General features: G+C 29.2%; 1 protein-coding gene and 1 long non-coding RNA gene across 5 annotated transcripts; one reads left to right on the top strand and one right to left on the bottom strand.

Annotated features, from left to right (window-relative positions):
• Positions 1-693: 693 nt before the first annotated feature.
• Positions 694-27,530, bottom strand: LOC137930307 (TOX high mobility group box family member 3-like). 4 transcript variants are annotated; one of them, XM_068773536.1, is made up of 14 exons: positions 27,185-27,530; positions 21,076-21,150; positions 16,686-16,814; positions 13,250-13,359; positions 12,747-12,963; positions 11,464-11,541; positions 11,192-11,325; positions 10,943-11,078; positions 10,765-10,845; positions 4,599-4,871; positions 3,799-4,026; positions 3,326-3,586; positions 2,921-3,050; positions 694-2,641 (listed from the first exon to the last, which is right to left on the bottom strand). In XM_068773536.1, the coding sequence occupies exons 1-14, from the start codon at positions 27,185-27,187 to the stop codon at positions 2,577-2,579; spliced, it is 1,920 nt and encodes a 639-aa protein (XP_068629637.1). In that variant the 5' UTR covers positions 27,188-27,530; the 3' UTR covers positions 694-2,576. The 4 variants fall into 4 exon arrangements, with proteins under 4 accessions (XP_068629637.1, XP_068629638.1, XP_068629640.1 ...); XM_068773537.1 differs by having other exon boundaries at positions 2,921-3,039; XM_068773539.1 differs by lacking the exon at positions 11,464-11,541.
• LOC137930308 (uncharacterized) lies at positions 16,550-23,833 on the top strand. The gene is made up of 3 exons (XR_011108903.1): positions 16,550-16,825; positions 18,232-18,301; positions 23,689-23,833. It is a non-coding gene; the product is annotated as an uncharacterized lncRNA (long non-coding RNA).

The following is a 27,530-nucleotide window of genomic DNA, read 5'->3' as shown; positions in this document are numbered from 1 at the left end:
ATTATTTGGTTAAAGATTTCTTTTGCAAATGTTCTTAAAATTTTTCTTTAGCCTATTAATAGTTCAAGAAAGACAATTTATTAAAATACATAGAATTAATTAGAGAAGATTTGTTAACAACGGTTTTTATGCAAGATTTTACACTAGATTTTTTTTTTTTTTAATATACGACCAAGTATAAAGGTTTCTAGTACTGTGAAACCTAAAATACAGTATTTTTACTCCAGACTCATTAACAATTGTTTAAGTATTAATCAATAAGGTGGAAGCTGCAGTTGTTGTAGTTTACCAGTGTTAACTATTGCTTCCTTTTATACTGTTTTTGAATACGGTGTAAAATAGTAGGTTCAAATAGTACTGTATATTTTGATTGAATTCTAAGATTATAATAATTTTTTTAATTGGATTATAATTAATTTTTAAAATTATTAATCGTTTTCCAGGAATAGCTTGTTCTTAATAAGGAATGGTAAATTTGGTATTCTTTTGTACTATAACTATTCCAAATTTGTATTTATCGTTATTAGCCTATCCACCACATTAACGATACATTTAATAAAACGTACTTTAGGCTTAATATATTAAATTTGGAATATCAAGGATTTAAGAAAAAAATTACGATGTGATAAATGGGAAGTTAGGGCCGAAATAAAAATTAGAATTGATGTACAGATTAGGAATTTTAATGAAGTCATTCTAGTTATTTTTTATACATTATTTTACAATATGTTATGCAAATTTGCTCTTAAATAGTAATCTAATGTGACTACTAAATAAATTCAATACATGACTTATGATGGACCTAGCTAATGTTATATCTATTATTGCAAGTAATTATTTACAGTTTTAGAAATTCAATAGATATATACTAAAAGAAGATTTAATGTATCTTATTTTACTTTGAATATAAAGGAAATTTTGGTCCAGCTAAAATCCTATGCTAAGCACAACTCCTAGAAATAAATTGATATTGCTTGCTATGATTTATATTTTATTTATATTATTGTAACTATTTTAATGTCTTCTAAATATAGCAGAAGACATGCTTCTTGGAAAAATCATGCAAATAGAAATATTAAAATATTTTAACAACATCAATACAAATTGATACATATCACATTCTACCACAAAATATAAAATGCCTATTTAATAAACATTTTTTAAAAACTGCAGTCACTTTGTTTTATTTTTCTATTGTATTACATTTTGAAATTTTTTATGCATGTTGGTACTAAAATAATACTGAATAACATCACTTCGCCTACTTGACATCTTATTATAGTAATAATAACAATTCTATGCTTTAGACAAACTATCGATCTAGACACAAAGGCTTTTTATACTTTTTTGACTTTTACGTCGAGGCCTAGTGGATGAAAATATTAGCCATTATTTAAGACTACTTTGTTTAGTTATGTGTTGAAATTAGTGATATCAATATACACAAAGATATTGATTAATAACAAAGTTTTATCAGTGAATTTGCGCAATAAATTGTGGTCGATTATAAAAAATATTATAATATAAGCATAGCTATTAAAATTGAAGTTAGATTCTTCTTCTTCTTTATATATTTAACAAGTTTAATATCGGTATTTTTACATGTTTTTGCCACTAAGAATTACTATGTTACAAGGAAAGGACATTGTCATTTGTTCTACTTCAAATGATAATTACAATTTTACTACTGCCTTAAATTAACAAACCATTTTAATTATCTCTCTAATTTTCAATATCTTGAATAGTAATTTTTAAGGCAAAATAGTATTTACATTAATATCAATTTTCCATAGATTTTAAATTTACGTAAGCTACATTGAACAGAAACAACACTGATTGAAAACCTTCATGAAGCGATTTTTAGAAATATGAATGGACAAAATTATTTTTTGATAATTTGAATATTGGTGTTAATAAAAATGTAGTCTTTAAGGTTCAAGTAAAATAAACTGTTATTATTTAGGTGAAAAGTAAAAACAAAATTAATTACAAGCCTTAAAATATAATAAATCTCAATGTTTCCAGGTTTCTTTGTAAAACATAATTAAAACTCATGTATAAAAATATAATAAAATTAGATTATAATATTGTACAAGTTCATCAATTTATTCTTCGAGTTTCTTAAAAAGGTCCTAATCATTACTAAAAATGAGAAAGAAAGTCACAATCTTCTCTGTTTAAGACTGCATTGCTGCTCATATTTGAAATAGTTACCAGAGAGGCACTTAACTTACTCCTAAAATTATGGTTCCGAGTGAAAATTCTCTTTATGGCCTTATGATAAACAGTTTCGTAATTTCTAAAATTAAATTATTTATACAATAGTCCTAGAACATTTAAACTACTTTGTTAACACAAACTGTGTTTACATTATAATAATTGAAAAAAATATTTGAAAATAGTAACTACTTTTTACATAGAATCGCCTAATAACCAGATACATAAAATAAATTTCTTTACATCAAATAGTTAATTAATAAATAGTATCAACAATAAAATTAAATAGCTGTTAGTTATATAGCACTAGTAGTTTATATTATTCAGATATATTTTAAATATATAAAAAATATTTTACTTTACTGCCGAAAAATTTTGAATTTGGTTGTTGGTGTTGGATGCCACCCAGGAGCTGAAGACATCTCTGGAAATTAATTATAAGTACATAAATTGCATAATAGTAATTGCAATTCTTACTGATCTATCTATTTAAATATAATAAACATACTAATACTTTCAACAAGCTTTTAAGTGGTAAATTAGTATATTTATAACTATATCATGTTATAAACAAATCATTGAATGATTAGAATATATTTGTCTCTGAATGTTAAAACTAAACAATATGAATGAATGAATTTTTATATTTTTGATGAATAAATTAGACATCAACATGGTAATTAATAAAACACTTAGAACTAACCTGCAGTGACTGACGACACATTCATTGGAGCAATACTCATCTTCCCATTCACTGTTAGCAATTGCTGGATTGGTACAGCCCTGTCGAATACAGGATGGTGTACTCCGGTTTTCATTTTGCTGAAACAATACTTAGAAATAATGAAGAAGTTATGTTTCTGTTCACATTGTAACAATAAAAAAAGTATTACAAAATGTGATGATTGAAATATTAAGGTCAAATAATATGAAAATAACATTAGGACCTTTAAAATGATCAAGTGAGCTGTTTGTTATTAAGGGTTAGGGATACACAATCATATTTTATTAGCAAAAGACGGTTTAATGAACCATTTAAGAATATCATTGTTGATTTTTAACTACAACTTTAGTCATATGAATCTAGAAATAAGTTAAATGTATTTACCTCAGGAGATTGCTGGGGCATTCCCGGAGTACCATTGTTATTAGGTGAATGAGGTTCATTTTTTGAATTCTGATTTTGCTGTTGCTGCTGCTGCTGTGTCTGTTGTTGTTGTTGCTGATGCTGTTGTTGATGTTGTTGTTGATGCTGTTGTTGTGGATGCTGTTGCTGGTGAAGCTGTTGTTGATGTTGCTGCTGATGTTGCTGTTGTTGCTGCTGATGTTGCTGTTGTTGATATTGCTGAACTTGATGTGCTTGTTGCATCTAAGTAAAAGTTATTTACATTTAAAGGAATTGGAATACATGTCATAACTAAATATAATTTCAGAAACTAAACTAAACAGTAAGATAGTAGTAAGTAGTAAGGTACATGAAGTCTGCATTAAAAGTTTAGTTTGAAATGTACTTGAATAAATGAATTACTAGTATTTTAAAATAGAGGAAGTACACTAAAAATAGACAATTTTTACACATACCTGCTGTGAGTGATGGTATTGCATAGCAGTATGATTGGGACCCATTGGGGGACTCTGTGCCTGAACTTGTCTGTATCCAGGAGGTGATACACCAGGTGGAGATTGGAAGTTATTAGGTGACTGTGCAGGCTGATAATTTCGTGGTGATTGAGCAATGTTGGACTGACAAGTTTGAGGAGATGAAGCAGGATTTACTTGATATCCCTGAGGACTCTGGCTTGTTACTCCCTATAACATTAAAAAGACAAAGTTGTCTAAGAATATTCCAATTTTTTCAATAATTTTTTTTCCTAAAACATTCATTAAAATTTATGTGATATTGAATTTAATACATATTTAATATTTGTCACATTGTCTAGTGAGTACTTTGTAAGAAATTGAGGAACATTGAATGAGTTTTGCAACACAATTATTATATTGGATTAAGCATATAAATGTTAGTACAATTTAAAATACACCAAAATTAATTAAATTTATTCCTAGATGATTAAATTTGAAACCATTAAGATAAAATTATATCTTTCAAGAGTTTTCAATATCATATAGCAATAAATAAGACAACAATTATTCATCTAGTATATTTTGCAATAGAAGAAATAATATTTTCACTATTGTTTTGAAACAGTTGACATAAAAATGTTGCAGCCATTTCAATTACCTAAAATTTTTAAATATGTTAATGTTGCAAATTTAATGTAGGTTAAAAGAAAGCTAAAACAAAGTAGCTTTATGTCATAACAATATACTATAATTTTGTTTAAGTTACTGAAAAATAATTTGTTTTGTAATAAAAAACTTACAGGGTATGATTGTGCAGGATGTCCCATAGTTCCTTGATAGTTTTGGGAAGATTGTTGGGGGTTTGTTGGATATCCTGATGCTGTTTGTCCTGGGTATGTAGATTGAGATGCTCCGCCTGTATAATTTTGGGGTGAAAATGCCTGAGGTGTAGTATTTGGTACATAGTTTTGTGGGGAATGTCCATTGCCATAGTTTTGACCTTGATAGTAATTTCCATATGAAGAATTAGAATTTGAATGATTATACATCACTTGACTTTCTTGTTCTCCTCCCTAGACAAATAAATATATACATTAATACCATTAATATTTAATACATTAATAAAAATGTACTGGGTAGTTTTAAATTTATCTAAAATAAATCTATATAGAACAGATATTTTGTGTAGATATGAGCATAATTTTTACTAAATTATATTATATGCCTATGACATTCTGTTTCTTCAAGTCAGAAGGAATGGATATGTATTGTGCATAAGATATCTATTAATTATAGAAAGTGTTAAGTTTGTTAAATGAGAATAAATGTAAGTTGAAGAAAAAAAAAGAAATGGCATTTCAAATTATTCAATTTTTATGATTAAATAGTGACTAAGTCATTATTTAACTCGAAAAATAAATGAAATTACAATAAAATCATGCTTTGATACCTAATTTCATTCATAACTACTAAATGCTATTTTTGCTACCACTTTAACCAAAAAACTACTCAACAGAATATGTACTAAACCACATATTGTAATTGTTTAATAACTTATATTATATAGGCAATTAAACTTTATTATGTAGCTGCTGAAAGTTGCATTCAAAGCAAATTTATCTCTTATGATAACCTGTATTGAAAAAATACAGTCATTCTTAACTTTTATAAAAATTGGTAAGCTTTTTTTCATATTTGGCAAATAAACCTTTGAAAATTTTAAGCTATGAAAAAAGCTACTTCTCCTTTTTTAATGTGTCATTTCATAAAGGATTTACATGAGTAAAAATATAAGTACCCAAAGGTTGGTTGGCTCCTACTGTGAATATACAGTACTAAAAAGACAATTTTTACTTTAGATTGGTAAGAGCTTAAACAATAGTTTAAACATTTCATTTTAGTGGGAAGCAACAATGGCAGATTATTTAAGGTGAGCATTTTGGAGCATCATTATTTGCAACCTGCGTATGATAAAAGCAGTGGCGTAGTTAGGGGGTGGCGAGCGGGGCGGCCGCACCAGGCACCACAAGCAGGGGGGGCACCAAAGTTGAAAATAATTTTTTTGAATGATGAATAATGAAATGTTAAAAGAAAAATGAAAACCATAATTTAAAATAAATAACATAAAAAGAATATCGAATTTTACTATTTTTGTGCTAAAAGTTTTTAAATAATATGAACATAAAAAAAAGTAAACGGTTATAATATACACAGTGTTTAAGCCTTTCTTTCGCGAAACACATAAAGTGTTTTTAAAAGGGCCCTAAATCACAAAAACACATATCTGTGTTTCAAACTAGTCGATACTATTGATTTTGAAAATGTGATTAATGACTTTGCAGGCCAAAAAGCGAGGAATGTTTGTTTTTAAATTTTCCCAATAAATTTTATTAAGATCTCAAGTTATTTTATATATATTTATTATTATTTTCAACCAAAAAAATTATATATTAACTACATTCTGTGTTGAATTTTAAAATTATTTACTCTTTTTTTGGGTGGGGGGGGGGGAAACCAAGCCCCAATCTGCCCCAGGCCCCAAATACCTTAGCTACGCCACTGGATAAAAGGTAAAATTTATTGTTAAATTTGTTCACATACAAACAATCAAAAGAATATACCAAGTGTTAGAAACTTTAACTTAACATTTAGTAAGAATTTTTTTTCATATTTTTTTAAAATATATCGAAATAACAATTGAAATTTTTGTTAACATATAATAATGACTAAATATTTAACGTTCTTGAAAATTATTATGAAGAAGTCACTTAATTTAAAATACAGCATTTTTTGGATTGTTCTCACTAAATTCTAAAACAATTTGAATTAGCCAATTTCAGTCATTTTTGTTGTTTAATCGGTAGCTGTTCTTTTCAAGAACTGTGAAGCTCTATCATGAGAAAAAGCAAACAGCCTTACATTTTTTGTATAACATTAGTGGTTTTTAATGCACATTTAAATTACTTTGTCAGAACTAAAATAAGACCTTACGTATACACAAATATTTTTACAGTGTAGCCTATAAATAAACAAATATTTAACACGAGACCTAAGTGCTAAAAGCTCTCATCTTTTACCTTGTAAAACACAAAGAACAAAGATATGTTAACACAAATCGTGATAATATAGTATTTAATACGTTAAATTCGCAATAATATTTTATATCATATATTTATTAATACTTTAAGCGTAAATACACTTCAATCCCACGCGAAAGTATTCCTTTATATTAAAACTGCGGTACGCTTTGCGCAAGTCCGAGTAGCATTTGAGAGTTGCCAACATAAAATTTACTTTAATGATAGCGTTCAGAAACGATATGTAAATTTCTGCCAACGTCGTATAATAAAAATATTGAACGAAGTTTTATATTAGTTGAAATGATTTAGTTTGTAAATACAAAAGCTATTCTACAAATACAGCAATTAAAATGACTAAGAGCGAACGCAGAATTTTTGAGGAATTAATAATTTATAAACATTGATTAATTTCTGAAATAGACCATTTCTGTGATTTCAATGAGAAATGACTTTTTAATTCTGATTGCAAGCCAAAAACAGGCATTTTAATAACATTGAACAATAATTGAACAGGCGCATAAACATTAGTTTTCTAAAACTAAAGAAAACTTACAATATTAAATAGATATTGCTTGGATTGAAACTGAGTTTTTACTCGAGTTGCATATCTTCCATCGACAATTTATATGGCAATTTTTTTTATTTTTAATTTGCTAAATGAAAGAAAATTAAAGCTAAATATACATTTTTTCAACTGTCTTGTTTCGAAATAGTATTGAAAACTTGTTATAGACTTAAAGTGTAAATTCAAAACAATTTTTTATCAGGAATCCTTGTTTAAGCACTACCGCATCACCTATTTTTGTCGTCAAGTAGTAAGATTTATTTTTTACTATTTGAAGAACGCCGTAGCTAAGCAAATACGTGTGATTTTTTTGATGTCGTTAAAATTATCCTTCAGTTTTTATCAAGCTGTTTCAATGTCTATTTTTATTACTATATATAATCTAATACCTTATGGAATTTTTTAATGTATACTGTGCACTGTCGAACGAATTTTATATAAGAAGTTTTTGTTCTAATTTTAATACGATGCGTCAAACGAGATCGTCACACATCGGGTTGCATATATATATATTTTTATCCCATCTCAATTCTTTCATTTTAATCTTTAATTTTGGAGTCACGAGTGAAAAAGAAAACATCAATGTTTGAGTAAAAAGCATAAATAAATACGATTTTCGAGTAGTCCGAACTGGTCGTAGTAGGGTAAAAACAAAAGGTCTGGAAGAGTATATTATGTGGTGGAATGTTTTTTCCCCCTGCTGATTTTAATAAAGTCTACGTATACCTACGCATATCCTCATACTATCCTTTTATAAATATAGCTGTCAATGATTTTTGTCTTCAACTATCATATTTTCCTAGACAACTGGGAGGATACGATCGTATACATATATATCTTATTGATATATTTTTTATCAATTCTGTTTTCGACTACTTGTATCATTCATAGTCAAAAGGTCCAGAGATCAATTTTTTTAAAATTTCCTCCAAATAAGCCTAATAATGTCATTAATATTTCAAAATAACAATGTTCAAGCTATATATATATATACACACATAATGTTTTGATATATGTAGGTTGTAGCATGTCTATGAAAATTTAAGATAATGGTCAGCACCTAAGCATATGATACTTGATACAATGTTTTATAACAGGATTGGCATACAATAAAAATTTTTGCTCATGACCTCTATAGTGTAGGGAATTACAAATTTCGGAGAAAAGCCTTAATTGTTGCACCTGTTATTGTTATATATTAGAAAAGTTACAAAGTAATATACAACTAAGCACCAGAGCTAGCAACAATTTTACTGGCAGGCTACTACGTTATAGTTTAAAGGGCTACGAGCTTCCAGTTCATGAGAACATTTTGATGTCTCAGTCAAAGAAATCTATATAAAAGTGTTTATCTGGTATAATTCTTTCTGACAAGCTTATTAATGAGCTTTAGAACTTTTTACTCAAAACAAATGTTATCCGTAAGAAGCGTAACCGCTAACTTCGATGTTTGGTACACTTATCACCATCTATGTAATAATTCCGGACTATCATCCGGATAATCCTCAGGTATATTTAATAAAAAATGAGCAATATTTCTTTATAGAAATTGAGAGTTTGCGATAGTTGTGTTTCCATCTTCACTGCTTCTAGCAAAGTCGTTATTTTCTAAAAGAAATTCTACACTTTAAAAATAAAAATAGAAGATGGTACTTTGATATTATCGTCTCCAGTATCTTTCCAAAAACGGTTAGATTTCATTACGAATTTCTTTTCCTATGTCGTTTCTTTCAGCTAGCCTGGAACTCGAAAATGGCAACGTGGAGTTTTGTAAAACCGCCAGAACTAATTAAACTCTAGCTCTTCAGCTCTCTTAATTTCCAAAAAACAATCATCAACGATGACAGACTATAACATTTTTAGTAGTATACTATCAAGTTTCTGCTTTAGTATTGAAATTTGGTCTATAATAAAAACGCTTGAACTAATTTAGAGTTATTTTTGAAAACTCTGTATTTAGTTTATTAAAGTCAATTTCTTCGGAAATTTAATTTTTTTTTTTGTAATAAAACGCCCGTTTTTTATAATATGAAAAGAAAAATGCAACGATGTTGACAAGGAAAGTTTGTAAAGTTTATTAGAAATCTCTTTGTAGAAGTGTTTAAGTGTTTACGTTTCCGTTTATTTTTACTTTTTAATTCAGATAAAACCAATAGAGGGTACATGCAAAAAATATTCAAAATTAAATTTTAAATGGAAATTATTAATCCTTTTATTGTTTTTTTTTTTTGTATGGATTCGTTAGAATATTATCATTAAGTTAATGCCTTATGAAGAGTTTATAGAGATTGAGTACTTTCCTATCGATTGGAGAGGCCTGCAAAATAATGGTTTCAAAACTACCATATGTAACCGTTTTTGAAGCGTCTTATGATATTCATATATTGCTTATTTCAAATAGAGATAAATATTATCATGGTAAATTTTTCGGCTTAAATGTTTTTAGATTCATTAAGAAAACACTCATAAATCCACCTAAACTATAATGTCACTTTTTCCATATGTAAAAAAAGCTTTTCTGATACACATTAAATAAACATTTTTTATATAATAATAATATTATAGATACATATTTTTACTACTAAATAATTTACCAAAATATATATTATATTCATACAAATCTTTAATATTTTGATCATAAACCAAAGGATTTTTAAACATGTTCCACAAGGAGAATTTTCTATAAGTTGTATATTATCATCATCATCATATCAGTTAATAAGATGGTCATTGCAAGGCCTCACCTAAAGACAACCACGATGATCGGTCTTGCGCTGCTCGCATCCAGCGACATCCCGCCTTAATTATTTTGTCAGTTCATTAGTGGGTGGCCTATCCAGTACATAATATTTTCAATTTATAAAATTCAGGATGTATTGCGTTCTTTTTATACTTACCCTACCTCTGTATATATGTGTATAATTTTATTAATACTACATTAATAAATTCAGTCACAATTTTTGTTATCGAGTTAAAAGTGGTAAATAGTTATATTATGTAACATAACTGGTTATAGGGATCTGTTTCCCACATTTGTTCAATTCCAAATCTAAACGATTTCATCACAAAGTAAATATAACTTTCACATATACAGCATTCATCTGTTATTAACTTTTTTTTGGAATTTTAAAATGCATTTTAAATGTTATTAAGACAATAATATTTTATGGCTTACCTTCTATCATAGTTGAGCATATTATGAATAGTTGTCTTTGAAAATAAACCTGAATGTATGTAGGAACTTACCTTGGAAGTTGAAATAATATATTTGTGGTGCCATAATAAGGTATATTCATAAGTAATAAAACAAAAATAATTTACCTTAGAAACAAGGCTAGCTCTATATGCTGCAAGTGCTTTAAGATATTCTTTCTTCGCAACTTCAGTTTTCTGTTTGTATACCTGTGTTAAATTTGAGAAAAGAAGTAATATAACGGAAAATCAATTCAGAGCACTATTCATTGTGTTATTATGTATTTATATCCTTGATTGCACTTACACTTTTGTGTTCAGAATCAAGGCCGTCCCACATTGATGCTACAATTTTAGACACCTCTCCAAAACTAGCATTTGGATTTTGACCTTTAATTGCTGCCTGAGTATCTCGAAAAAATAAAGCATAGGCAGAGACAGGCCTAAAAAAGAATACATAATTCAGAATAGCACAACATACCCTAAAAAGATGCATTCATATTCATTTTTTGCATTCATTGCATATTTTCCATTATTTTTTTTAGTTTTTACTTACTTTTGAGGTTCATTAGGATCCCGTTTTTTCTTCTTTTTTTGAACCTTTGGTTTTTTCTGCATTTGTCCACGGATAATACCATTGTCAATTGGTTCAGGAGATGACCTTTTAACGCCCAAGTTACTTACACCAATCTGTACAAAATTTGTAATAACATAAATTATAATGTCTGTGTCCTTAATTTCATAGTCCATTGGCAGTACAAATAAAATGAAAACTATAACAGAAATGTAGCAACACTAATGTAGGAAAGTAATAAAATTTGCCTATACCTGATGAAGCGTAGTTTGTTGCTGCCGGCTCGCTGAGCAATAATGGATAGGCAGTAGACTTTCCGCATCACCAGGCAACTACCAACAAACAACCAATTAATAGTAATTTCTTATAACAACTGATAAGTTTTCAATGGTTTTAAAATAAATTTGTATGCCAATGAACTAAAACTTAAATAATAGTTAGAATAAAGAAGTAAAAATAAAATGAATGATCAAACTTGGTTGTTATGTTGCTAAATTGCTTCGAAAATAAGTTCCCTAGTATAAAATAACACATTTTCATTTAAGAGAAAAGCGATTGAAAAATAATTGGTATGCAAATAACCGATTTTTTATGGAAATCATGAAGTACTTATGTTGTTAAAACTATAAAATGGAAATGCACTAAATATTGGATTTAACCGAATATGGAAAATAGGCCGAAAAGTTGGTCCAAAATGTACCGAACCAGCACAGCCGCATTAATCTATTTGATTTCATATATATTTAATAACAGACCGTTATTTGGAGAAGCATGTTATATATACTTAAGAACTGGTTATAAATAACTTATTGCAGGTTCAAAAAAATTTATATCAAATTCTAATAGTAGTTAAAAACTCTGTTACAAATTTCAATAATTTCACACAAATTAGAGATAAATTGGTACAGAAGTTATCACCAGATACAAAACTGATTATATTGATCGTTTTTAAAAAAAAAATTAATCTGAATAATAATTTTATTAATTTACTTAATTATGATCCACTTAGGATCACTAACAATGATCACTTATAGAAGAATGAAGAATTCCTAGAAGCGTTCAATTTGATAAATATTAGATTGAAATCAAGCTGACATATAATGACATACTTCAAATAAAACCAATAGAAACCTATTATCTGTGAAGAGTCCACAACAATTTTTTTTTGTAATCTACCTTTAACATAGTAGTAAGATTAATTCATTTCCAAGCAAAATAATTTTTTTAAATTGATAATTCATTGACATTATTTTATGGACCCTAGAAGAAGGTATTACAAGCTTATCTTCTCTTCTAGTGTCAGCTCTATATAAATAACTATTTTTCCTACATTGATTAATTTATATTATAAGGGGTGAACCAGTTTGAGTGACTTTTTATTATCTATTAATATTATTTTATTTTGCTAATAGTTTTTAATAAAAGAAAAGCACCACAACTCATTTATATGAAAACCAAAACAAATAGTATAGTATTTTTATAGATGTATTAAAACTGTAATATTAAAAATCATTGCAATATTAATTATCAGCCTTACCTGGGAATGTTGAGATGGAACACTATCGTCAGAATCATCACTTGTTGTTCCAGGTGGTGATGCTTGTTGTGGTGATCCATATACAGGTCCTTGTTGGCTTGGAGTGCTAGGTGTTGGTGGACCACTGATCACTTGTGAGGGTTGCATCATTAGAAGTCGTTGCTGGCCTCCAGGTTGTTGCTGGATTATATAGTTACCAGCAGGAGCTCCTGCACCACTATAAATGGAAAATTATTGATTTCAATTTTATCTAATAATCATATTCATATTATTAAAATAATATCATTTTAATTTTTACTTGCATAATTTATTGGAATATAATTCACCCGTTAATCTTATTTTTTAACCTATTAATTAGTTTTTAATTGAAAACCAAACTATTATTAAAATATGACACCATCTCTAGTTAAAAAACTCACAACCCACTTTACTTACTACTTAAACGTGTTTGACATTGATACTTAAATATAGTAGATACAAAAATCTTTATCTATGTTACAAACCTGTGTGACGTAACCGGTGTATGAGGTTCCTGTAAATAAAGAGGTTGTTGATACGAAGGTGCACCACCTGGAGGTGCTAAACCATCTTGAGCCGGGTTCATCATGCCAACCTTTACAAATGAAGAATTTTCAGAATTAAACAATAATCTAAAACATATGTTATTGAAATCACATCACGTTGGTTTCCAAACAAAATAAAACTTTAAAATAAATCGATTAGAATCCTAATAAGAACGAATGCAAATTAAAATTAAAGTAAAGGATAAAAAGAACAAAATCTTGACGTTTATGTTCAAGTGACAGCTGAACCAAGTAATGATGTTTTTGTATTAATGTTGCCAAAGTATCGAATGAAATGTTTGTAATGAGAAACGATAATGTTTTGACAACAAGGAAATGTGAATATAAATTTGAAATGACTGTTTTTGTAAATTTGTTGTCCTAACAATGATTAATAATTAAAATGGTGTACTATAATGTTTGGTCTGGTTTTGAATTTTTAACATATAAAAGGACTTCGATAATGATTAATAGTAATCAATAACATGTAACAGAGATGTTAACAGCCATTACTAAATAGAAATATGCCTCAATTTATGGATTTTAAAAAAATCTATCTTTGCTAATGTGGATACCACGCTGATAAAACAATTTCAAATATAAATATAACATTACATAGTTATATATTATAAAAATGCTCGGAGCATTATTCCTCAGAAAAAAGTTTGGATGACAACTTTTGGACACTTTCTACGTTAGCGATGTTAAATTGTTCTTTCGGAATGTTATTTTACCATTTAACGTGATAATTTTCTTTTTAATTTTATGTGGAATATTGTGTTTTGAATATACTACGTTGTTATTCATGTGATTTTTTTGCAACCTTATAAGCCAGGCTTTTGGTTTCTCTTTTAAGTTCTAATAGAAATCTATTGAATCTGAACTTAATTCGCATATTAATTATAGTACTTGTCCGACTTCAAGTGGGACAATTCGTTTACTAATTTGGGATTAAATATACTGTACTTATATATATTATCTGTAACGCAAAAGTTGATCACCGTGTCTCAAAGTTTTTGTTCCAGGATTCAGCTTACCTATTTATTATTATTTCCTGAGTAATAAATAGCAAATTTGCCATTAAAGTAATTCAGTAATAGAGATCTTTCTTTATAATATTAGTTTCTACCTACGGAATTGCCGACTCCCGGTACTATCAAGTAATGTAACTGGCTCCAAACGCAAATTTATTTCCAACTAAAATTTATAAAATTTAAATAGTCTTAATTCAATATGAGAATGTGAAAAACCTAGTAAAGTGGGAACATAACAAATCGACTGAAATACATAGGTTTCTTATCACTCAACTGCCTCAATAATGAGGGATCCGAAATCGCATCGTTACTTGTGATGAAAATCAAACATAGATACTGAGTTATAATGGAAGTTGTTCGATAGCGTTGTTCATAATGGTCTAACAGTGGAGAACTGGTCAAGGTCTACAATAACTAATGAAGAAATGCTATAGAAAGAACTGCAATATGGCTTTTTAAATCGAGCTACACAATTATTGAGGATATGTACTGTCAACAACTATAAGCGATGATTATGACGATAACAATAGTAAGAGATAAGTTGACCATTCAATATTCGATACCGGTTAATTACACTTTACTATCACACTTTTTCTTCAGGACAAATCAGACACACTAGACGGCAAACAGATGCTAAATCAGAGTAACTGCTTTACTTTCCGCACTAATGAATATCACTTATTTTCCTAATTTTGTAATTTATTTTAAAAAAATTATACCGATAACATATTCAAAAAGACGAAAAATCATCGAATCTAGTTCTCAGGAAAGCTCTTTGTTAAAAAAAGGTATCAATGACCTTTTATTAAAGCAGCGGAAGGGCTTAGTTGTATTAAATTAATAATTTTGATTGGCACGTTATCTTAAATTTTTTTACTTATACATTTAAAATTGAAATTTTATATGTAAATACACAATATAATTCTTATGCTTAGTAAAATACAATAATCAGCACATATAAATTCTAAATATATAAATACTTCACATAAAGTAGTAAATGATATTCATTGAACAGCAATTCAATTTCAATAAAAGCAATCTAAAAAGTAGGGCAGATAATCGAGGACGCATTTCGTAAAATAGGTATCGACATGACAGTAGAATAAATTTTTATACTTATAGTAACACAACAAAAATACAATTCTAGAAATTGTTATAATGAATATGAATAATATTTTTATAGTTTGATGGTCATAGAAAAAATATTTCAAGTTGTCATGTTGATCGACTAGTTATAGCCCCTTAACGTAACCGACCTCCGATGGGTATCCAATGTGGAGAAGGTAATATTATCGTGATGTATTTCTATTTTAACATGTTTATCGTCGTCTCTTATCGCTAGCTGTGTATAATAAAGTAGCGTAATTAAATGGTTAAATAAAGTGAAAACACCAACCGTTTTAAATTTTTTTTTAATTTTGTATGTTTCGAATAACCTAAAGAATCCTCTCCTTAAATCACAATCACGTCGTAATTTTTTTCCGTTTATACACAATAGATTTTTTTTACAAATCGATAACTTGCTTGAAATAGGTAACTTATTTTTGTTTAGTATATGTTTGTTTAATATTTCGCATATTTATAATGAAAATCGATAAAGAGAAGTTTGAGGAATGGTAAAATGATAACGTTTATATGTTAAAGTTGGTAATAAGTGTAAAAATAAAAATAATTTATTCAATTAACAAACAATATTTTATCCAGTTACAGAAATATGTTTGGTAAAATTATATTAATAATTTAAGAAAGAATAACAAAGTTATAGCTTGTTGAAATAGAATGGCTTTTACGATTTCGTAATCTTATTTTATGCGTGTTGCGAAATGAGCTTGCTGTTTTCGCATGGTCTGTTCTAAAAGTTTTAAGTAACTTCAATTTCAACGCGATTAGGTTTTGTTAAAATTTTTGTATTGCATTTTTTGTAGCTGAAATCGTTTTTTGAACGATACTCTACATGTTATAAAATACTAGGATAAAAGTTAGCTTGACGCCGTTAGTGTGAAATTATGTGTGACTCATTTTTTGGATCAATTTTAAAATATTCAGATATATCTCAAGTTTGTCTTTCCTATTTGGTCTCTAGTTTTATTATATAAACATCTCATAATACTATAAATATCCGAATGTCATTAAAAAGTATAAAAGAAAAAATAATACATAAGGTCCGGGATGTGTTTGATAAAAACTTATTTCTATAATATTTGAATTGTAATATGTATATATAGTATACAGCTATCCAAAAAAATAAAATATCAAATCATATTATTTCAAAAACTATTGAATAATCTCAGTAGAAGTCAAGTTTTCAATTAATTTAAATTTTGATAGTGTTAAAAACAAACCTGCGGTGCAGAATGGTGTATTTGCGAATACTGTATTTGAGTGACATGCACTACACCACTTGGCGCATGTTGCCCGTGCATTAAAGGAATGTCAAACTCTTCGTCCCCGAAAGAAGGCGTATGAAAGGTCTGAAAAAAAGGTAAATAAAATGAACATTACAAAGATAACTATTTCGAATAAATCATTATCTAGTTACTGTTTATGGTGTAACCAATGCAGCTTTACCCTTATCGATGACGATGGATCTTGCTTTAGTTAATAAAAAATAGACTTTTACACTCAAGTTCTGAAGGTGAGATTGTTTTGTTCCAATAACAACTGCTATCATCGTCATTAATTCTGCCTTTAGACGTACACTGCACATACATAGACAAATACACTGCATATATATGTTGGACATAGGCCACCATAACCAGGTAACTTAACGATGTCCTTATGTTTGAAAATCCGTACCAGTGATTTTTTACACGAGTCGAAAAAGAAATTCACCAGATGTACAGCAGTACGGTGCTACACAGTTTCTACATAATAGCTAAGCTCATCATATTAAGATGTTCCGATGCCCGACAATTCCATGGTTAATATTAATATGTACATCAAACATATACAAATTGTACAATTGTAATTTTAAAAGAGCTAGTGTTGAGTTTCTGGCCGGCTGATTTTAACAGATAAGTATTCGGAACCGTTGTCAGCTAACTACTTATAAAGTTAAAATGAATGAAAGAAGTGCGTGTGAACGCCTACTTGAATAAACATATTTTGAATTTATACAGTATATTCGTCTGATAGAGTAGAGTGTAGCGTTCTGTTATATAATCGCACTTGGCAGCAACTATCACGGACGGATAATAGTAGAAGGCGTCAACAATCGTAACGAAATGTACCTCTTTGAACACAATCAAAGAAATAGTCATTGATGATCACTGTTTTAAATTAATAATATAATTTCAGTCATTATTTACATGTTATTAAGGTATAAACCATGCCTTAATTTCTAGTCCTTACATATACGATCTTTACAATTTTACCACTCATCGCATGTCATTTTTGTAACTTTTAGTAATTACTTAGTTTAAATGCTTTATTATTTTTTGCAACCCATTTGCCTGTGCCCATGTCAGTTCTATGAGTTCAGAGTAGAAAAAGTAGAGAATGAAACCTTTTTAGTATTAATGATTGCTTGTTTTGCCCAAGATTTAATCTCGTTTTTTAAAAATTATTAGGTAGTTTTAGTTAGGTGACAAGTAAACACAAGTCGAAAACCCACGGCGTCATGACTAACTAATAAAGAGGTTGTGTTTTTGCTGGTATTAACTTTGTCTAGCGAACGCATACAGCTACGGTGCTTACAAATCCGAATTTTGGTTCTGTTGCGGTCGGGTACATAGTTGTTACTGGCTTGTTTAGGCGTAGTAATGTTTATTTGTGTAGAAAAGAAATAGACGCTTTTATTGTTTAGGATCCGCAAACTCGTTTACTTTTTTTAAATTAGTAATCGTTTTCAAGATATCAATTTAAGTTTCTTTATTTTATCGGCAATAGGGTTGACGATCGCAATGTATACCAGATTGTACGCAGAGGACGCTGCTGCCCATCCTTTTGAAACTTGTTTGTGAGTAGTGGCAATCCTGTATGATTAATACGTAATGTAAATTATTATAAATATTATAAAATAATTAATATATAAGACTGTATCCTGGAAATCGAACCCAGTACCTTCGATCGCATTTTCCAGTTCTCTATCGCTAGGCTACCATTCCAGGTAACCTATCAGTTTTAAAATAATATTTGAAGTATGTGTAATAAAAATGCTTTGTATACAGGATAATTACAACTGGGCGTAAAAACTTACTTACTATATCGGTTAAAGGTGTGAATATATAAAATTTGAATTACTACATTTTAAAATTAATTATTGTTTGTTATCTGTCCCCTCAAACTATGAACGCCAAAAAAAAAATAACTTGTCATATTACAATAGCAAAAAAAATGTAATACATTTCAGAATGATGGCTATATATAGGTGAATGGAAATAGATGTAAAAGTTTAAAGTTTTTTTCTGACAACGACTTATACATTCACACTTTTTAAGGTTTTGTTAAAGCAATTTAAATATTTCCAATTACTGTATTATAGAAACTACGAAACATTTTCGATTTGAAAAAACTTATTATTATTCTTAAAAATATTATTATTATAAGTGAAATTACTTTAAATCTTATGAAGTCCGGTAGCAGCAACTTTTATCAAATCAATTTTAATATACATTCTGTTGTATTCCTGATTCATTTCTCAGTTAATAATGTTTCGGTGTTAGCTAACAGCGGATCACTTACCGTTATTTTTCAGCAGAAACATACGTAAGGTATTTACTTTAAATGTTGGAGCAAAAGGTTACGACTTCAGCATTATTTTAAATAAATTAATTTGGAGCCAATTATATACAAGTTCAACTGATTTTATTTTAATTTCTTATAAATTGTTAAGTTATTCGTTTAATAGCTGCGTTCATGTATTATAATAGAGTATCGTAGTAATATTCTAATATTAATCTATTTATTTACTTACATTATGTTATATCAATTTAAAAGCAAGAATAAGTATGGTAAAATGACTTACTTTGATTATTCCAATAACGAAATACATAAATTTAATTAAGTTGCAAGGACATCGCTAGAAGATAGTCTTTCTATGACCATTAGTCTTATATAGTCTTTCTTTGACCAAATTTAAAGTTGATGTTTTACATAATCTATTTTAATTAAAGGTTAAATGTATATTAAACTAACTTTGTTTATAATTTATAATCGAGTCCTTGTTCTTTATAGGTCCATATACCTATTTCATGATTTTATCTTATATTATTTAATGCAGTCTTAGATGGTGGGATTATTATTCTACTTAAAAAAGCTGTTCAGTGTGTAAACATAATTACCAACAATTTTCGTAGGTGACAAAGGAAATCACTGAAACGCGAAATGCGACTATGGCCCATAGTACAAGGATTATTTCTTTCTATGCCAAGAAGTCTTATTATGATAAGATAATATGTTTTCAAACATCGTGTGTTTTGCCAGTTATATGTCTACTGTAGGCTAAGTTTGTTGTACACTGGTTCAACTGTCACCGATTCAATATACACTGAATGTAATAATCATTCCACGATACTTTCCCTTTTTAAGCCTTACTTGATCTTCTATAGCTTTGTCATTGGATATTATACCGTAAAAGGGTGAAGGAGCGGGGTATTTTCAGTGATATTCTTTTTGAAGATGTTTTGCATGTGTACAATAAACCAAATTTCAATAAATATGTGGGACTTTATTCATTCATCTTATGGAATGAACAGAGAACATAGGATTTTCTCTATTTTCGACAACTTTACTGCTGCTATTTTTCTTAGATACGAAAATCTAAACACAATCTCATCAGAATAGAAGACATCTCAGATCAAATTGTCTCAAGTATTACAGTTGGTTTGCCGACAGGTCCTCTAGCTTTCTTCTTATCTACTTCCTCATGACTGAGGTTTATGGCCCAGCACGTCCGTTTTTCTACCATCTTTTTTCCAAGTTGTTTTATTTTGTGAAAGACAATATCGTTGCACAGAAGAATAAAAATGTCTACTTTTAAGTTACACGTTCTTTTCCCATTAGGCTTAATCAGCTTCTTAATAATTAAGCTTCTTCCCGACTCTGGATATATATTAAAAAGCTGTGTATTAAATCCACATGTTTGAGTAGGACGCAATGACCCATCTACATGTAAAGTTTTACGAACGTAACGACTTCATCGAGAGCGTTCTTCTTAGAGAAATCCTCTTTGGAGTCTATGTCATGGTGACTTTTTAAAATAGCGGTGATTAACTTAGTGGCGCTTTTAGGATTCTAGAAATTACCAAGTTTTTATTGAGTCGCTGAAATAAATATATTTACTTCTAGTAAACATTCACAACTAATTGAGAGAACTTTGCTGGAAACTTCGCTGCGAGATTGAATCATAAATGAGGAGATCCGTAGAAAAATCAAGGTTACCGAGTGGGCGGGGCACATCGTTCGTGCAACTGTTGGGACAGAAAGGTCCTCGAGAGGGGACCACGAGCCGGTTAACGTAGCACGGTTGCCTACCTACTAGATGAACCGATAAGATAATCAAGGTTGACATAAACAAGACTTGGCCAGCGAGGCGTTCTTTAGGGGAGGCCTATACCTTACAGTGGGCGGCCATCGGTTGTCATGATGATGATGAGTCATTCACAGATTTTGCTAATATTATAACGAACTATGATGATACTTTTTTTTTAATAAATGCTCCACACCTTAATGGGATCAAAGGGTTACAAAATTTTATGAAAATTGTCAAAATTAAAGGTTTCCATTACTAACCTGATCATTCATAGCGTACACGTTTGGCTTCGATTCACGAGGACCAGTCAAGGAAGTCTCAAAGTTTTCGGGCCGCTGTAAAATAATAAATACTTAATATCTACGTGGCAGTTAAAAATTATTAAAACTACATATTATGTGATATGTAAATTACGGTGTAAATGTAAACGGTAATTTTTCACTTAAAAGTGTATCTCGTTAGAAATATGCAGGTGTTCTGAGAGTTTTGCGCTGGGGAAAAGCCATTTATAATGTCCTTACTAATTATTAATAAACTAGATACTGATAAATTTAACGTAAACAGATTTTAAAAATTTGTAATAAAATTAATTTTATCTAAATTGCACTATTAATTCAATTAGGGAACAAATAGTTTTAGACTTTGACACAAATTTATATTTTTGTTCTTTGGCCTCACATTTAAATTACAGGGTTCTTGCAAAAGAATAATAAAAATCTAGCTGACTAAATTATTGACGGTGAGAAAAGGTTAATAAATGAACGCTTGTTGTTACGCTTGATGATTACTGTCGGCCTCGGTACCATGGGTTCTAGTTAGCCCGTTTAGTTGTTTATATTGGTAAAATACTTATACGTTTACTCATCACTAATGCACATACATTTCTATATTTCGTTTTTCAGGTTAAAGTAATGTACATTATCATGTGCAAGGTTCACGTGATGTGTTATATCAAATAGTGACTAATTATTACAGTCCGAGTAGCAATAAGTAGTAAGAGGTGAAACGTATAATTTCTAATTTGATGCTTCAAAATATGAAGTATAGGCACCGGAGTAAACAAATGTTTTTTTAATGTGAAATCGTTAGATTTTCAGATTACACGCAGGTTGAAAATGCTAGTTTTGACTTTTGATACCGTTTTATTACACCAAGATTTATCATAAAAGAAATTACATAACGAATATTGGCTTATACGTAATAACCCTGAAAAGCCGGTGAAACCAGGAGGAACTTAGATGGCCTGGCCGAGGAGGTAATGTAATCAAAGCGGAGTTGCGATGGACATGCGTTTAGAGCTGTAAGAGAGAAACGTTTATAGCCAAATCGTGGTTAATGGCGGTCCGCTGAACCGCCGCAGGGAGCAGATCATTATAAACAAATAATATATCCACATATTTATAAAAAACATAGTAGGCTAATATTTTTAACAAATTTTCATCTATTCATGTAAAAAAAACCGTGTGGATTAAAAAATTACAGCTATCATGAATAATAAAAGATTATATGCAAAACCTTATCATAGCATGAGTGTAGGTATATAGTTTTTTTTTTATAATTTAAATCTGAAATTAAGTATAGAGAAAAGTGTTCCCGAAGAAGCAATAAAATTTCACCAACACTGTAAAGATAGCATATTTTATTTGAAATTAATATAAACGTAGTTGTTTAGAAGAGAATGCCACTTTAACGCAACTTTATAGACATTTACTATTGCAATGTTAAGAAATACTAACTGGATTGAGAATTGGCTCACTTGCACGAATTAAATATTGTTATTAGCTACGAACCGTTGGTAAGCGTACAATTAAAAATATAAATTTGTTATATGTAAATCGTCAAAAAATAACTTTTCATTTACGCTCCTGGTTATCTTAAATATTGATATAGTTAAAAAAATTTAAAACCTGACTAAGGAAAGTAATTTGCTTTGTTTTATAATTATTTCTGATAATAATTTCAAGCCGCAATATCTCATATTAATCGATGTTTATTTTTCGACGTAAATCTTTCAATTCCTTAAAAATAATGTACACTGACAGGTTTCAAAAACATATTTTTATTCGTCTCACGTAATAAAGCATGTAATAGGCTAATACGTTGGTTCGAAAATACAACCACTACCTACTAATCTTTTTTCACGAATATTACATAATTTTGTCCATTATTTGCATGAACTAGCCGGAGCTTTAATATTATTTTTCAGCCTCTTTAAGAATTTAACATGGAAAATTTTCGTTGCGGTCAGAAAGAAGCTGACATTGTATTTCAGATAGCTTTTAGTGATGAAGTTCTATCTTGAGTAACTATTCTCAACTGATTTAACAAATTCAATCGTGGTCCAACTAATTTCTTTGATTACAAGTGAGAGAAAATCCTCCAGTATCCGTAAGACTCCAGTAGAGAAAGTGTACGGTACTTGATAGCCTGACAATAGGATTAGACAGGAAATTTGTTAAAATTTTGGGCACTGGCACGAGTCAAATCCAATATATATATATAATATTTTGCACGTTTATATAGGCAGAAAGTTTTAAGCTAGTAGAGGTTGGTGCCGAGAAATAGTAATAAAATTTGACGTCGGTGCTTTATGCAAGTGATGAAACTTGGATCTATTGTTTAATCCTGAAATCGGAGAGGAATCGTTTACAAAAATTAAGAAAAGAAGAAACGTAGAGAAAGGGAAGGGAAAATGTCGTTCTTTGGGAACACAGGCTCTTATGAAACAACTGTTTTCGAAAACCAAAATACGATTACAGCAGACGGTTTTGAAAAAAGTTCGAGAATATCGTCCACGCAGCAGAAACCTTCTTCGTCAGGACAACCCGCCTGTCCCTACCTTAAAAGAGAAAATCGGTGTAATACGGTTTCAGGGTGCCGAAGGAGCAGCGACTGTGTACGAAAACGCCATGAAGAAGAACTACAAAGAAGAATGGGTCCACTGCTTCTCGCAATTGATTTACATGATTGTCATGGGGATTATTTTAAAGTATTCTAATATCTTTGCCAGCTATATTATAAACAGATAAAATTAAATAAAAAGTGTTATAAACTATTTATTAAAGAAGATAATGTTTTTGACATTTATTATGTACAGACACGCCAATTGAACTCAATTGTAGCATTTCTTGGCCGATTTTTTTTGCTTTAGTAGCCCGAAAACGTTTTGTGTAATAGACATATCGCATTGAGAAATAGGCTTAAAAATATCTACTTGAGCAACATGAAATTTTGTAATAATAGCAAAGTTGTAAAGTATAAAAACACTGCTCCATTACTTTTAGCCTTTCAAGGTTAAATTTAGGTTGATAGATTCAAAATAATCTACAAATACTATTTCATTAACAACTATAATGTTACCTTTTAATTCGGTTGAGTGAAGAAGAATTGAAACTTCTGGGTGAACATTGCTTTAATTTTAATAAATTCGAACTGATTTTCGTTTATTTTTGCGATAAAAAAATTGAGTCTAGTTTAAACTTACAGTATAAATTGCTGTGATACAAAAAGTGTATATCGAGCCCAATTCAATTATTTAAACTCTTCAATATCGATTGGATCGGCGCCTATTAATCGAATGTTGTGTCGCGTTTTTAATAGTTACAACCCAATCTCCTCGGTTTGTCACAAGAAAAGAGTGTTTGTCTACAGATGGTCTAATCTTTATAAATTAAAACTTGAATTTATATAATTAATATTAGGCATAAGGTGTTAAGTATATCCTGTGTGTAATAATAGCTATCTTTGCAATGTTTGCAAATCATTTGTTATATGTATATATATCATTTGTTCATTGTATCATTTGTTATATATATATATATATATATATATATATATATATTACATTTACCTAATGAAAACGATATGAATAAAAATAATCTAATTTTATATATTGTGTTGAACATACCATCTACCGAACTACCTATTAATTAGATGAATATTATTAAGCTATCTGAGTTAGCTTTAAGATTTACACTGACAAAAGTTTAAAAATGGTCGTTTATAACCGTTATTCGCTGATGAATAACATTGTGGGGCATAATGGCAAATATTTAAAAATGGCAATGGTTTTATCAATGTACTTCGTTTATAGCTCAGTAATCGAACCGGAGGACGATTATTATTTTTATCAAATGATATAATGATAACTGAAAAGATTTTATTTAAAATTATTATCATACTGTAGACATCAATTCTGTCCGGTATCATATTTTTATAACATTTTTACAATATTTTTCGATAAAAATAATGGCGAACATTTTTTATTCACCTCTTGTCGTTTCTTTTTTAGTCTCATTCACCATAACGAATTTTGTAATGTTTTAAGATAGTTTAATTTCTTTAAATGATATAGTTTATAAGAACTATAATTTTTTTTCAAAATAGCACTTGAAGGGATAATAAATTTCAGAAAAAGTATACAATGTAATATATTCCGAATAATCAGTCATTACACGAATACAATTTTAATCAGCGTTCCAAAAATCGATTGATCAATATTGTGTAGTGCCTTGAGTATAAGTCGGTCTCATTCCTCTCAGACCGGTTTCTGTAGCACACCGGCTGCTGTGCTCCCAATGGGCTTTTATACACATTGCATGCTGCTAACAACAAGTAAGTGAAAGGACACGTAGATAATTGCTTTCTGTGCTATTCCATTTTGTAATAATCTCCAATATACATTACTATTCTTTTTGCTCTTACAACAGATCTTAACATAAATTTCAAATGATATTTCTTAATTCCTTAAAAAACGTTCAAATAAGGTTAGATTTTATTTTTGCCTCAAATTAACGTAAATACTTACGAAATGGTTTCCATCGATAAATCTCTATCGCACTGCGCTATTCATAACCATTGTATGATTCTAATATGTTTTTAGAGCGTGGAAAGTAGAAAGTTTTAAAAGTGGGTAACTTTAATATTCATCGAAATCTATTCGCTTAAGTTATTTTGTACTTTATAGTATTTTTTGTAGTAAATTATGTCAAGTATATTCAATAATAAACTTCAATATATTGGACTCATGGTTCAAATCCATTATACACGTGTTGCATGGTGGAGAAGTCTTAAGGAGAACATAATTGCCGGTCGGTGACCTCGTTTAGTTCCTCCCACTAAAATAGCGTTAAATCAATTGATGTTATTACAATTGGAACGCAACGTAACCTGCTCGCGTATGGGAATTCTAAAGTTTATATTCATTACAAGAACATTGAAATTTTAAAATTTAATATTGATGTCGCATACGTTTTTGAATGATGGAGAGAGCGAATGAGAGTAAGAGAGAAAGAGAGAGGGACGGAGAGAGAGGAGCAAATAAAGGAAAAAAAGATTTGAATATTAAGAGTTGTCATCAAAGCGAAACTAAATTACTGATTATCAGTCGTAAAAGCGTTAGACGTAACAACAAAAGAATTTAAAGAGTTGTAAACCAATTAATTTTTTCAACCTGCGTTGCTGTGATTCACAAGAAAATTACAATATATATGAAACTCATATGAATGAACACTTTTGTAAAAGTATAACAATTAGTAATTATTTGATTAATATTGTTATTTCGAGTCTATCTAATTTGTATTTACACGTCGGGACTATGGACCTTATGTAACAGACAAATGACTAAGCAATTAGTTTTTTTTTGCATTTTATGGGAGTAATCTGTTAAGTACTAATTACCTAATATTAGATAATGTTAAATCATCTACCTGTAAATAATAAAAAATATAAGAAATTAGATGGATTATCGGTCGTTCCTGATTTTAAGAAAAAAAAGTGAAAATTTTTTTTTCACAAAAAAACCACAAGTAATTTATTTTTAGTTTACACGTTAAAGTTTACGAGTTCTTTTCTTTTCGAATATACAAAAAATTTTTTCTTTAATATTTGATACATTTTGTAGACTAACATCGTTTAGTTAACAGTACCTTATCTTAACATCACTAGGCCATAGTGCATAATCTTGTTCCACTTCAGCGGTAGATAATGATATTTGTTAGAATTAGTGTATTTAATGATTTTAAATTGCTTACTCAATTACGTGGTATATTTTCCATAATAAAAAATTTAAAAATATAACTATTATCTTTAACGCTATCAAATTTAAAGATCCTTATTTTTACCTTAATTGGTATTAAGTTGTAATAGGTAGCTAACTAATATACAATATTTTTCCTTACGACTTTTTAACACATATAAAGTAACCGCTAAAGGTGAAGTTTTTACAATCAAGTTATATATTTTGCTACATGCATATGTAACTCGCTTCACTAATTTATCTACTATAACAAAGTTTCTTTGACTAACTAAACCAATATGCTAAACAAAACATTTTAAATGAGTTTTCAACACAAAATTGTTTTCACCTACCATTCAGTATGTTGTATCAGCCATGTGTTGTAATTTGAACAGAGAACTACTTTAAATAAATTCCAGACATTAATTTAAACGCTCCGGTTTCATGTAAAATCTAATTAATCTATCGAGGAAGTAAATAATAAAACAATCAAAGTTCTTATAGTTGGAGCACTGAAATAGTTGCACTGTAGGTTAGTGTTGTAATGTAGCACGATGAGGCACAAAGTGTTGACACATACAGTTTTTTGTTGGTAGTTTCGGCACTTTGGCTTTAACGTTTAGTTCGTATTCGGTTTGAATGTTTGAGGAGCGATGTATAAAAACGCTAGACACACGTGCGGACCGCGCGGGAAGACTG

This window comes from Battus philenor, unplaced genomic scaffold, assembly GCF_028537555.1.
Source record: "Battus philenor isolate CCGP_79_NKW_IND1 unplaced genomic scaffold, ilBatPhil1.0.hap1 SCAF_6, whole genome shotgun sequence".
Taxonomy (NCBI): domain Eukaryota; kingdom Metazoa; phylum Arthropoda; class Insecta; order Lepidoptera; family Papilionidae; genus Battus; species Battus philenor.
This window is presented reverse-complemented; position numbering and strand designations above follow the sequence as displayed.

Bases quoted from the DNA above. Each gene is read 5' to 3' on its own strand.
- LOC137930307 (XM_068773536.1), bottom strand. The intron at 4,027-4,598 runs GTAAGTTTTTTA...TTAATGTTATAG, and splicing joins ATCCTGCACAATCATACCCT to GGAGTAACAAGCCAGAGTCC. The intron at 2,642-2,920 runs GTTAGTTCTAAG...ATTAATTTCCAG, and splicing joins TGTGTCGTCAGTCACTGCAG to AGATGTCTTCAGCTCCTGGG.